Source organism: Belonocnema kinseyi, chromosome 10 (genome assembly GCF_010883055.1).
Source record: "Belonocnema kinseyi isolate 2016_QV_RU_SX_M_011 chromosome 10, B_treatae_v1, whole genome shotgun sequence".
NCBI lineage: Eukaryota > Metazoa > Arthropoda > Insecta > Hymenoptera > Cynipidae > Belonocnema > Belonocnema kinseyi.
This window is the reverse complement of record NC_046666.1, coordinates 1149222-1163671: the sequence shown is the minus strand read 5'-3', so window position 1 is coordinate 1163671 and position 14450 is coordinate 1149222. Positions and strand designations below refer to the sequence as shown.

General features: G+C 25.6%; 1 protein-coding gene across 1 annotated transcript in view; it reads right to left on the bottom strand.

The window, feature by feature from the left end:
- Positions 1-14450, bottom strand: part of LOC117181935 — a 110483-nt gene that overhangs the window by 10354 nt on the left and 85679 nt on the right. The window contains exons 4-6 of the mRNA XM_033374959.1: positions 5613-5792; positions 3960-4107; positions 3715-3749 (exon numbers count right to left, since the gene is read on the bottom strand). Coding sequence (XP_033230850.1) covers positions 3715-3749; positions 3960-4107; positions 5613-5792 — 363 coding nt within the window. The remainder of the gene's footprint in view (positions 1-3714; positions 3750-3959; positions 4108-5612; positions 5793-14450) is intronic.

The window sequence follows — 14450 nt, the reverse complement described above, 5'->3', positions numbered from 1 at the left end:
TTCTGAGGTCGGATTCGGATTCAGCGCAGCAAAAACCTTCGGATATACTAGGTCTGGTCTCTGGTTCCGGACCTTTGTCAAATTTTGTCGGCCTGTGTAATTTTTAACTCCCACCCGAAAGTTGCGTTAGACGTTGGCTAAACAAGGATTTCACGTTTATTCTTCTCAAAATGCACTTAAAACGGGAAAAATAGGTGATTCTTTTGACGAAATAATTGGGACATAATTGGGATCCAAATATTTTAAATAAAATAATGTAGATATATTGAAATCAATCACTGAAAAAAATTTATGGTTAAAACAAACCAGAATTCTGGTTCAATATGCCCTTACTATTTTTTTCTGGTTAATGTAAATTATTATTATATTAATCAGAAAATCTGATTAATTCTACCAGATTTCTGATTACATTAACTATAAAAAAATAGTAAGGGCATTTTTAACCAGAATTCTGGTTAATTCAACCAGAGATTTTTTTGATTGATGTGAAACGCTTTAAATATCTAAAAATCTTAGACAAAATGTATGGCATATTTAACAAAAATATTAAATTTTCGACTGAAAAAGATGACAACAAAATCGTTGAACTTTTAACCTACAAAATTGCATTTTCAACTAAATGGTCGAATTTTCAAACAAACAAAAATTACCTTCAACCTCAAATAATTGCATTTTTAACCAAATTGTTCGATTTTCAATAAAAAAGGATTAATTTTTTTAAATACAGTTGAATTTTCAGCCAAAAATTTCATTTTCAACCAAGAATGATGACCTTTGTACTATAAAATATCAATTTTCGATCCAAAAGTAAGAATTTTCAAAATAACATTTTAATTTTCTGCCAAAGAAGATGAATAACAAAATAGTTCAATTTCCAACAAAATTATTAAACATTCAACATAATAATTGACTTTTTAAAACAAATAGCTGCATTTTTAACCTTCAGAGATCAATTTTCAAATGAGAAAATTAATTTTCAACTGAAAAAGAAGAATCTTCAATAAAACATGAAATTTTTATCAAAGTAGTTTATTTTTCAACCAAGTAGTTAAGTTTTAAGCAAAAAAAAAATTTTTTAAGCAAGTAGTTACAATTTCAACTGAGAAGATGAATTTTTTTTATTCGAATTTTGATGCCAAAAAGACGTATTTTTACAAAATACATGCATTTTTTACCCAAAAAAAAAATGATTTTTCAACAAAACCAATTGAAGTTTTTACCATATAGTTAATTTTTCAAATAAAGATCTTTATTTTTATCCAAAAAGTTCAAATTTTTACCAAAATAGTTGAATCTCAACAAAAAATTTAATTCCAATCAAACTGTTGAATTATTGAGCCATAAAGAAATCAATTTTCTACAAAATAGTTGAATCTTCAACTAAAAAATACAAATTTTTATCAAAATAGATAAATTTTAAACAAAAATAAGGAATTTCTTAACGAAAAAAGGATGTTTATGAAGAAGTTCAACTCTGAAGCAAGCAGTTGATTTTTGAACTAAAAAATATAAATTCTTAAAAAAAAAAAGAATCCAAAATGCATTATATTTGTCACTAAAAAAGACGAATTTTAAACAAACGGATGATAATTCAATCAGATAATTGAATTTTCAGCTACAAAAAAGAAAATTTCATCCTAATAGTTGAACTTTCAGCTAAAATGATAAATCTTCAACTAAAAAGATGAAATTTAAACTAAAATTATGAATCTTTAAAAAAAATAAAGATTAAAAATAAGATTTCTACATTCACACAAATAGTTGGATTTTTCAACCAAAAATATAATTTTCTGATCATGAAGATTAATTTCTACAAAAAAGGCGAATTTGCAGTAAAATAGTTTAATTCTCAACGACAAAAAAAAGAATACAAAATTATATTTGTCACAAAAAAAAAGAATTTTTAAACGAACGAATGATTTTTGAATCAAAGAATTGAATTTTCAATTCAAAACGAGAAAATTTCAACCAAATAGTTGAATGTGTAAATAAATGAATTTTCAACTAAAGAGATTTGGTTTAAACTAAAATACGAATCCTAAAAAAAAATTTTAATTCCAAAAATGAGATCTACATTCACTCAAATAACTAAATTTTTAACGTTTTTTTTAATGAAGAAGAATCATTGCTACCAAAAATGACAAATTTTCAGTTAAGTAATTAAATTCTGAAAAAAAAGACAACATTTTAAGAAAAAAGTTGAATTTCAACTAGAAAAAAATCAATTTTAAATCACAGATTAATTTTCTACTTAAATGATAAATCATAATAAATGAATTTTGAAGAAAAGAGTTTAACAATTAAACAAACAGTTCAATTTTCAACAAAACTTTTGATTTAAACTAAAATTACGAATCTTAAAAAAAAATAGAAATTCTAAAAAAGAGATCTACATTCACTCAAATAGTTCAATTTTCAACAAAAAATTTTGTTTAATGAAGAAGATTTATTTCTACCAAAAAAAGGACAAATTTTCAGCTAAGTAGTTAAATTCTCAAACAAAACAACATTTTAAGAAAATAGTTGAGTTTCAACTGGAAAAAATCAATTTTCAATTAGAGATTAATTTTCTACTTAAATGATAAATCATAAAAAATTAATTTTCAAGAAAAGAGTTTAACATTTAAACAAATAGTTCAATTTGCAACCAAAGGTATGATTTTTTTTTCATCAAGAAGATTAATTTCTACCAAAAAAGACGAATTTTCAGCAAAATAATCGAATTTTCAATCGAAAAATCAAATTTCTAAGAAAACAGTTAAATTTTAAATAAAAAAATTTCCATTTTTAATCAAACAGATGAATTTTCAACTAAAATGACGAATCGTGATTACAAAAATTAATCTTCAACAAAAGGGTTCAATATTCAAACAAATAGTTCAATTCTCAACCAAAAATATTATTTTTTTAATTAAGAAGATTAAGTTTTTACCAAAAACCGACGAATTTTCTAGAAATTACATAAATTTTGAACCAAATAGTTTAATTTTCTACTAAAAAAGACAAATTTTCAATAAATAGTTGAATGTTTGACTAAAAAAGGTCAATTCATAATCGAAGATGGAATAATTGAATTTTCAGTTTAGAGAATTATTTGTTAACCCAGAATGGCTGCTTCTTTATTTATTTATTTCGCATTTCAGTAAAAAAAACAACAAAAATGGGAAGTTTCCAAATCTATGATTTTTCTTAAACCAAAAAAATACGTGTTTATTTTTGGTTTAGTTTCAAACAACGCAAGAAAAAAATTAATTAAATTCTTGCAATCCAAAGACTTTTGAAATTACTGGTACTTGACGTTTTTATCACCACTTGAGTTAACTATCGAGAAACAAAGTTTTACGATCCATCATTAAATCGTTTGCTAGTGAAAGTCAGATACACAATTTACTTTGGAACAAGGAAAAACGCATTTTAAGCGGAACTACAAGATTTTTTCAAGCTCAAGTTAGTTGTCCCCGTGAAAAAAAAAAAAATTGGAGGTTAAAAGTAGCTTTTCAGCCTTTGATAAACAGTAATAATTACGTGAGGAGCAATTATTATAACTTTTATTTGAATAAAAAAATCAGTAGTATAGCTAGGAGCAGTTCTGGGCCATGGTTCTCTTCCGAACTAAAGAGAAGTAAACCAGCGACTTACCATTTACCGACAGATGATAATGGCAGATCCTTCTTAACCGACATTAATTGGATACCTATTAGGTACCTAAATTACCGATCGATGCTAAAGTAGGTCCCTAATTTAAAGACCTGTGATAATGTGAAATCGTTTATTACCGTTAGTAGGTAATGTAGGGAACCGGCAATGTTTTTTATCACATGAGAATCTTGACAGGAATTTTACAGTCAGAAGCATAGCCCAGGGCTCTCCTAGGTGTACTACTAAAGTTGCACTATTTTTTTTAGTAATTAATTTAATTTATAATTAATTAATTTCATTTTTGATTTAATTTGTTATACCTGACTAAAGTGCCTATGAAACTTTTTTTGTCTTGCACTACTTGTGGACATTCCAGGTGAAGATTTTGAGGAAGTTCTGCTGACGGATGTTTGGATACCACCAACAACCATCGATGGTGTACTTTTACTCAATGGCTTTGAAAGTTGGCTGAAGGGAGAGAAAATCTTTTAATTATTGCTCATTGTGCTAATTTTAATATTTCAATTAACTATTATTGAATATTTATAAGAATTTATCAAGTTTCAGAAACTAATTCGATACATATTAGACTGCAAAGAAATTTTGTTTACTGAAAAAAGTAGGAAAACTGTTTGTTTATAAGAATGGTTTATCGCAATAAAATCGTACAAAAAACCAATTGTTCACATTTTGTATAACAGGCTGTAATTTAAATTGTTTAATAAAATATCTAAGCGTTAAGAGCTAAAAAAATATTTTTCTCAAAAATGCAGTTATTTATTTTTTGAACAAATAAGCTAAAGAGTAATAATAATACAAATATCGAATATATAACACAATTATTATTGATTGTTTTTCAATTAATTTAAACTGATCATTCCGAGGATAATTCAAAGCCCTCAAAGTTCGTTGCACAATCATCCATTAAAAAAAATTAACACCTCCAGCTGATGAGCCTAATTGATATAATTTTATCATAAACGTGGTCAATGAACGTCTGCTAATATTACATCAGTCTGTCCTGATCGATTGCAAAAAATAAAAATCATATAGGTATCAGATAATCATAATTCCAATCACATTTTTTCATTTCTAGATTATTTTTAGTTTTAATTAAATTTCATTTTTTATCTGATGTGAGAAAATTATTAGTTTTAATAAATTCTTTAATTATTCAAAAGTATAAGTTAAGACATTTCTAATTAAAGTTTAAACAATGCCGAAGTTAAAAGCGTTTAAAATGGAAAGTCTTCAAAAATGAAAAATTGTCCCTGATAGTACTATTATTTGTAAATTAAAATTCTTTACTAAACTTCTAGATTTTAATAATTTATTAGAATTAAAAATAAAAGTGTTACATATTCAATAAAATTTACAGATTAGATCAATCAAAATGACTGATCTAGTGAAAGCTACTGATCAGACCGAGGATCAGACAGTTCAAAATTAATGATTTAATCAGTGAAAACTACAGTTAGGAACATTGAAAATGACTAAATTAAATCGCGAAAGTTAGTGGTTTGATTATTTAAAATTACTGATTTAATTAGTTTAATTTACTGTTTAGACCATTTAAAATGAACGATTCAGTCAGTGAAAGCTGCTGCTTAAATAATTCCAAATTACTGATTTAATCAGTTAAAATCACAGATTTGATTATTCAAAATAACAAATTGAATTGATTAAAGTTACTAGTTACGCATTTAAAAATTACTTATTTAATTTCTCACAGTTACTGAATATTAACTGAATCGGCAGTGAAACTCACATCAGTAAAAATTACAGATGCTTTAATTCAAAATGACTGATTCTCTCAATGGCCAATTGACCCTTTACAATAGTCACTTTCGACTGATTTATCAGTCTAATCCGCATTCATTGAATCATTAAAAATTGGCTGCGGATCAGTTACTTTTGACTGTTTCAAAGTTGAATTATTTTTTTGGCAAGAGAAACTAAAAATTTATAATCACCTTTCGCTCGTTTTTAAAGCAGAATGACTGGGACTTTTTGGTGGTGGTGGTGGTGGAATATTTCCAGTAACTGTGAGCTGAGCTCCAGAAACTGGAATTTGTTGGATTACAGGTGTTCCTACTACATTGCCCTGCAATGGTGTGGTGGGGGCAGAACGAGCCCCAATGGACCCCGCAGACCTGAAACAAATAATTTATTTATTATTTATTTTTTATTCAAACTTTTATTTTAATTACTCTTATATTTAATAAATTATTGCCAATATTGACTGACTCATCTGTTAAAATGACTGTTATGTAAGTAGAAATGAATTATTTTTGGGCCTGGGGAGAGTTGATTAGGTTTTTTTTTTCAAATGACTAATTCGGTCAGTTGACACTACTAATTAAATCATTCAAATTTACTCATTCATCAGTGAAAATTGCATATTAAAACATTTAGGACAACTGGTTTCATCAGTTGAAATATCAGATTGTATCATTTAAAATGAATGATGTAATCAGTAATTCAAATTTACTGATTTGTCAGTGGTCGAATCCCCCTTATTTAAATCAGTCAAAATTGAAATGCGAGACATTTTTTACTGATTAAAATTTAGAGTACATTATTAGAAAGTTTAATTCTGGTTTAAAATTTCGATATCGAGATTTTATTTAATTTTATTTGAATCTGAAAATTTCTAAAGCAGATGTCAAACTTGCGAAATAAATGTAGAAAAGATAAAGACTTCATCGGCATTCTCATCACAAAATAATATTATCAAATGTATTTAGAATATTCTCGTAATTCATAGCACTAAATAAATATTTCAAAAATCAATTTAGGGATACTGCATACTTACTCTGGAATAAAAAAAATATTTTTAATTAAAAAATTATTCACTTAGTTGAAAAAAAATTATTATAATTTGTTTTTGATTTATAAAGTGTTATAAAAAGTATATATAGTGTTTGAAATATATTCAAAGTTATAATTCATATATCAATAATAATCAATAAATTTTAAACATAATAATTGTTTAAAATTTAATTTAATTAAATTTACCTTGCTCTTGTAATAGGTCCAGCCGAAAGGCAGAGCCCGATCAAGGCTTGAGTTTCGAGTTCCATTTTTTATTTCGGAAAATTAGGAAGAACCGGAAAATTCGAGGATTCGATTTACATTCAATAAATCCTTATCCAAACGATAACCAGCTCGAGCAGATCGAATCTGCTTGAAAATATTTCTTTCTCGATGAGACTGATAATATCGCTATCTTGCGCAAACAGTACTGCGCGAGAGACGAACAATCTTTAAGTTTTTTTTAAATTTAAATAGAGAAAGATAGAAGAATGTGTTTTAAAAAAATGAATTAAAAATAATATTAATATGCCAAAGATTTTGATATAATCCCTTCTTTTGAAAATTAAAAATTAAGAATAAAAAAGTGGTCCTAAGTTTTTAAAATTCGCATTATATATTATAAGCGAAAAAAGGTGACAGCGGTGGGATGGATTCGATCATTTAACTTTTGACTACAAAATATTGAAGAAAATATTAATTAGTGAACCTGAAGTTCCTTTCTTTAGCTAAACTAATGTGTTTTAACATAATCAAAAAATAATTAATTATGTATTATATATAATAAATGCAGTTTTTAAATAAAGAAAAATTGGCTAATAAAGATAAACCTTTTCACTAATAAAATCCACGATGGTATCGGTGTTTTTTAAGAATCACTCTCATTGAGTGTTTCCACTTTGCACCCAAGGACTCTAAAGCAAGTTTAGCGAGGAAAAAGATACCCATCTCGAAAATATTAATATTTTCGAAATTTAATTTTGTAAATTAAATAAAAACTAAAAACAGGAAATTATTTATTTCCGGGTTCTTTTTTTTTAACTTTTGCGTTTTTCTGTTATTACTTTTTCTTTTACGTAAAACTTTTATATATATATTTGTTAAGCACAAGAAGAGTCGATTCGAACTGACAAGAACGAATTGAAAATTATTGCACTACCCCTTTTCGTTCGACCTTCTTTGATGTTAAATAAATAATAAAGTGGAGTAGGTATAAGTCGCATTATTGAACTTCTTTTCTTCAATAAAAAGAAATCCATTCTCGAATCAATTTCACAAGCAGATTTTTGCAAGTTTATTTTTTTTATAGAAAAAATACAAATAAAAATTTGTATTGAATTTGCTATAAGAAAATAAGTGTTTGAAAATGTTTTCGTTTGATTATATTAAGATGACAGTAAATTATTATTGTTAACAGTTTTTTCAAACAAATTTTTATCTTCTTATGCATCAGTAAACAAAAATTCAGCTTCCGTTCTAAAAATTAAGAGCCAATTATTAAACATTCGATCAATTTTTATCAATATAATACGACTAATAATTGTTTAAACAAACTTTATTAAAAAATGCAATACTTGAGTATTTTCCAAGACTGAAATTTTGTTTTTTAACGCAAGCAACTGTTATAAACTAATCTTTAACCCTTCTTTTATACACTTTGAAAATAATTAAATTTTGTTATTGTTACTCAGAATATTATGAACAAATTTTTTCCTTTTAAATTTGCAAAATAAAATCCAGTTTTTCTTTAATTAAAAAAATGTACTGACAATTACGATTTTCGGCCTTCGGAAAAAAACCATTTACGCACATTGTCTTTTCAATAATTAACGAAAAGAGTTTCGGGGATTATAGCCTGGGTTTTGCTCATGTTATCAACTTTATCAAGTTCTAGGTCGAGTTTATGACCTACACGTGTTATAAGATAATTCGATTTCAAATCACCTGAAGCCGCCATCTAGTCTAAATTTTGTTTTATTTTTTATTAGACAGCTTAAAGCTGAATGGATCTTAAAACTAAACGACAAAATTACAAGATTTTATTTTTGTTTTAGATTTCAAAACTCAAAAAGAGACGAATTTATTATTTTAAGCAAATTTTTCAATATTACGCATTTAGAAAATTGTAATTATATAAACGAAGAATAATACAATTTTTGTAATGTTTAGCAGAAAAAAATTCTTATCACTTTACAGTTTTTGTTTTTCTTTTTTTAACATTTTTATGAGTTGGAATTTTTTAGGAACATTTTTACTTAACAGGAAAGGAGGGGATTTTTGATATGAATTTATTCATGAATTTGAAAACAACTTGTATTTTTAACATTTTGGTTAATATTTTAATCAAGTTGAAATGCGAAAAATTCTATAATTTTTGTGTTTTTCTTAAGATAAAAAGGGGTGGTTTTTTCAATTTTTTTCTGAATTGGAAGAGGACCATTCCTTATTGTGAACGCTTTTATTGATTTGAAAAAAAAAGAAATTATGATTTACAATTGATTTTTCTGAATACGAGAAGGGAATATTTTTTTATTTATTAAATTTTGGTTAATAATTTAATTTAGTTGAAGGGGGGAATATTTGATAATTTTCACTTTTTTCAATAAAAAGGGGAGCGTTCTTTTTTTTATTTGTTTTTTTATTGGATGTGGGATATTCTTTATTTTAAACATTTTCACTGGGTTGAAAATGAGGAAAGTCTTTTAAAATTTTTTTTAATTGGACGACATTTTTATTGAGTTGGAAAGAACGGAAATTTTTATTTTTATTTTTTCTCTGAATTAGATAAAGGTGTATATTTAATTTAAAATATTTTTATTACTATTTTAATTATGTTGAAAATGGTAAACTTCTGAAATTTTCATATTTTTCTTAAGATGAAAAGGGATAAATTATTTCCAATTATTTTCTGAATTGGAAAAGAAACATTCTTTCTTTAATCGCTTTTATTGACTTGGAAGGAAAGAAATTTTGATTTACAGGTGATTTTTTTGAATCCGAGAAGGGAACATTTTTATATTTTTTAAATTTTTGTTAATATTTTAATTTAGTTAAAGGGGGGAGTATTTGGCAATTTTAAAATTTTAAATAATAAGGAAAACGTTCTTTTATTTCAATTTTTTTTAATTGGATGACATTTTTATTGAGTTGGGAAGAAGGGAAATTTTGGTTTTTATTTTTTATTTAAATTAGATAAAGGGGTATTTTTTATTAAAAATATTTTTATTACTATTTTAATTTAGTTGAAGATGGAAAACTCCTGAAATTTTCACATTTTCCTTAAGATTAAAATGAGGGCATTAAAATTTTTTTTTTTTAATTAGAAGAGGGACATTTCGTATTTTAAACATTTTTATTGAACAGGAATTTATAATTTCTAACACTTGTATTAAGTTTGAAGAAAGGAACTTTCGGGTTTTAATTTATTTTTAAGAATTTGCAGAGAAATTGTTTTTTTATTTTTAACATTTTTGTTAATATTTTTATGTATTTGAAAGGGAAAAAATTCTGTGATTTTCCCATTTTTCTAAAGATAGAGAGAAGGGAATTATTATTTTCAATTCCTTTCTAAATGGGAAAAGGTAATGTTTGTTTTCAATTTATTTTTGAATCGGAAAACGAAAATTTTTTAAACACTTTTATTCGATTGGAATGGAGGAAGTTTTTCCATTTAAATTGTCCTCAATTGTAAGAGGGACATTTATTAAACTTTTAACAACTTTATTAATATTTTAATGAAGTTTGAGGGGGTCTGGTTCTTTATTTGAGATATTTTTCATTAAATGAAATGCAGAAATTAAAAAAAAATTTAATCGGAAGAAAGAAATTTTTTATTTTTAACATTTTTATACTATTGGCAGTAAGGAAACTTTTCTGTATTTAATTTGTGTCTAAATTACAAGAGGGCATTTTTTTCAATTTATTTCTAAATTGGAATAGGGAAAATGTTGTATTTTCAACATTTTTATGGAGTTAAAAGAAAGGAACTTTTTTTTTATTTTGAGCATGAAATATTTAGTTTATATAATTTTCATGTTTGATATAGTATACCGAATTTTAATGACATTTTTTTTAATTGATCGGGGCAGTTAATTAAATTCTTAATTAATTAATTAAAATATTCTTTTTTACCAACTATGAGTCAGTCAAAAAATGCTGAATCAATTCAGATTTAATTCTATTTTGCATTCACCTGATGTATTATCAAACAGATTGATAAAACCAATCAGTTTTAACGACATGTATAGCACATTGCATCATTCTTTCTTCCTACTCTCATTACCAATAAAAAAAATTAGTTACCAGTTTCTTTTAATATTAAATTTTTATACCCAGCTGTAATTAAAATTTAAAAAAATTTATTAAACATTAAAGTTTGATTGATTTTTCATCTTCATATTTGAAGGTGAAATGTATTTTTTAAACAAAGCTTATGATTAGTGAAAAGAATACATACTTCCAATTTTAAATTAAAGAATATTGAAGGAAAATACATTTAAATTTAAAGCGTTTTAGATTAATCATTTACAAATTAATAAATTAAAATGTTCAAATTCAAGCTTTAAAAAATAAATAATTTTAAATATGCCTTAAAAATGAAACTGCGTTTAAATTGAGTATTTAAAATTGCCAAATTTTCAAATGAAAATTGAACAAATTAAATATTTTAAACTCATAACTTAAAAAAATTAATTAACTAAAAAATTCCCCCCTTTCATCTCAAATTAAATTATAAATGTACCGAATATCTCTATTCCAATTCAGAAACCAATTGAATAAAAATGTTAAAAATAAAAAATGTATCTTTTTTGATTCAGAAATATGTTTGAAAAATTCCTCCTTTAAAAATAATGAGAAATGTCTTCAATTTTAGACCGGAAATTGGTATATTTAATCACAAATTACTAGATTTCAAAGGTTCAAATTTGCTTAAAAAATTTCGTTTTTCGATTTTCTTAGCATTTTTACCAGAAATTGACATTTATAAATAAAAATCATTAGGTTCATAATTTTTGAACACTTTTAGGTTTCGTTAAAACGTACCTAAATAGTAATCATCAAAAATTCAAAAACCACGTAAATATCCAATTTCTAATGCAAAACGCTATACAGTTTGTCTATTGTAATTTTAAAAATATTTACAATTTTTTAACAATGTTGCATTACGTTATTGTTTATCGTCGAAACTTGATATTTTTGATTAAGGGCATGTGATACAGCTAAATACCTACATTACCGACCTCACTTAGTCAGTTCACTGAATGTTTTTTGAAACCTAAGAATTTTTTTTGTAAATAAAATATCCAGCTGAAACTTTATAAAATGTATTAGAGTACAATAAAGTACGTTTAGGTACTGCATTTTGATAGGAACTTCACTGAAAATTATTATATCTTTTTTCTGAACCTCGACATTTTTTGAACGTTCGAACTTTTTTTATACATAAAATATCGGTCTTAAACTTTGAGAAATGCAAGAGCCGGAAGAAAACTACGTTAAAGTACAAAGCTTAATAATAAAAGATGTAAAAAAATATATTTCAACTATCAAATCCATCGGCATCAGCCGGTAACGTTGTACTCCACAATACGAACCCTGGCGGCCACTAGACGAGGCTCTAGAGGGTTCGTATTTTCGAGTACAACGTTACCGGCTGATTCCGATAGAATTTATAGTTGAAATATTTTTTTTTACATCTTTTATTATTAAGGACATGCGACACAGTGGAATTCCTACATTACCAACCTCTTTTTTCTATTGAACAAAATTTTTTTTTGAACCATAGAACATTTTTTGTAAATCAAATATCGAACTCAAAATTTCAGGAGAGCATTAGAAGACATTATCCTACGTTTATGTACTGCATTTGAATCGAAATTTGGCAAACAATTTCAGAATTATTATTTTTTTTTTTAATTCCGATTCAAATGCAGTACATAAACGTAGAATAATGTCTTCTTATGCTCTCGTCAAATTTTGAGTTCGATATTTCATTTACCAAAAAAGTTCTATGGTTCACATAAAAATTTTGTTCAATGGAAAAAAGAGGTTGGTAATGTAGGAATCCCACTGTGTCGCATGCCCTTAAGCTTTCTACTTTAACGTAGTTTTCTTTCGCTTCTTGCATTTCACAAAATTTGAGACCGATCTTTTATATACAAAAAAAAGTTCGAACGTTCAAAAAATGTCGAGGTTCAGAAAAACGATAAAATAATTTTCACTGAAGTTCCTACCAAAATGCAGTACCTAAACGTACTTTATTGTACTCTAATACATTTTATAAAGTTTCAGTTCGATATTTTATTTACAATAAAAGTTCTTAGGTTGAAAAAAATATTCAGTGAGCTGATAAAGTGAGGTCGGTAATATAGGTATTTGGCTGTGTCACATGCCCTTAAACAAATTTGATTTCAAATAAGAGATTGACATTTGAATAATTTTAGGTTAGGTTAGAATTTAACTCAAAAGGTTGGTACTTTTAAATAAAAAACATTACAATTTGAACATGATTTAGAATCTTTTAACAATTTTGGATTATGCTACTGCTTTTCATCCGAAATTTGTATTTTTATTAATAATATAAAAATTTCTAAAAAGATTTTCAAATTATAACATTTTTGGTTATGATAGCATTATACATAGAAAAATCAGCATTTTAAAGCAAAAATCATTATTAGAATCTTTTAACAATTTTTGATCAATTTAATGTTTTTTCTCGGCAGTTGGTATTTTTAAATTGAAACATAAAAGATTTCAAAGAAGATGCACAATTTTTGAGAAGTTTAAGTTTTAAAACAATAATCATTATAGTTTAAACAAAAATTCCAATTTTTGAGCAGTTTTAGATTACATTAACAATTCTCACAGAAATCGTGTTTTTTTAGACCAAAAAACATTAGATTTTGAAGGTTCATACGTTTTCAACAATTTTAGGTTAAGTTATAGCATTTCAAAATAAAATTAATATTTTAAAACAAAAATCCTTATAATTTTAACAGGATTTATAAGCTTTTAATAATTTAGGATTATTTTTATGTTCTTCATCGATAATTGGTGTTTTTAATAAAAACATTAGATATTAAAGAAGGTTCACAATTTTTTAATTTTTAGGTTACGTTAGCATTTTACACCAAACATTGGTATTTAAAAAAAAAATTATTATAGTTTGATATTTTGTTTCGAAAGAAAAATCATTAAAGTTCGAGAAAGATTTGCAATTTATCAACAGTTATTGATTTTATTAACGCTATTCACACTACATAGTTTTTTTTTCAAATAAAAATTATTATAATTTGTCTAATATTCATAATCTTTTAACAATATTGTAATATGTTAGTATTTTTTCTTGGAAATTGGTATTTTTAATTTAAAAAATTGAATTTAAGCGAAGATTTAGAATCTTTAACCATTTTTTTTTATTTTAGTATTTTTCATCTAAAATTGATATTGTTAAAAAAAAATCATTAGACTTCAAATGGGGATATTCAAAAAATACGTCATACATTTTTCACAGGAATTTCTGACCCCCCCCCCCACTCCTGCGTGATACTTTTTACATTGGTCTAAACATGAAGAATGCTACTTTGCCCCCCCCCCGCCAAAAACGTATCACGTAGTTTGTAAATAATCCCAAAGAATCTTCATAATATTTTAACAATAATACTTTATTTTTGTACTTTTCGTCTTTATGAATTAGTTAAATAACTATTAATTAATTAGTTCCTTATTGCTTTTCTATTGATTTAGATAATAGATACTATCGTAGGGGATACACTACATCATAGTTTATTTATGCAAACATGAGGCCCAATTTGACTTCAGTATGATTTCTAAAAGATAATGGTCGATTGGAAACGACCAGGATTTTATCTCGGACTTTATGAAGCAGCAGAGAACGAGAAAATGTAGCTGATTTGGAAAACAGAACCAAAAAATTTGCACACTATTTGTAATGGCTGACTTTGGATTTAACTACGAAATTCTAGGAATTACAAAAA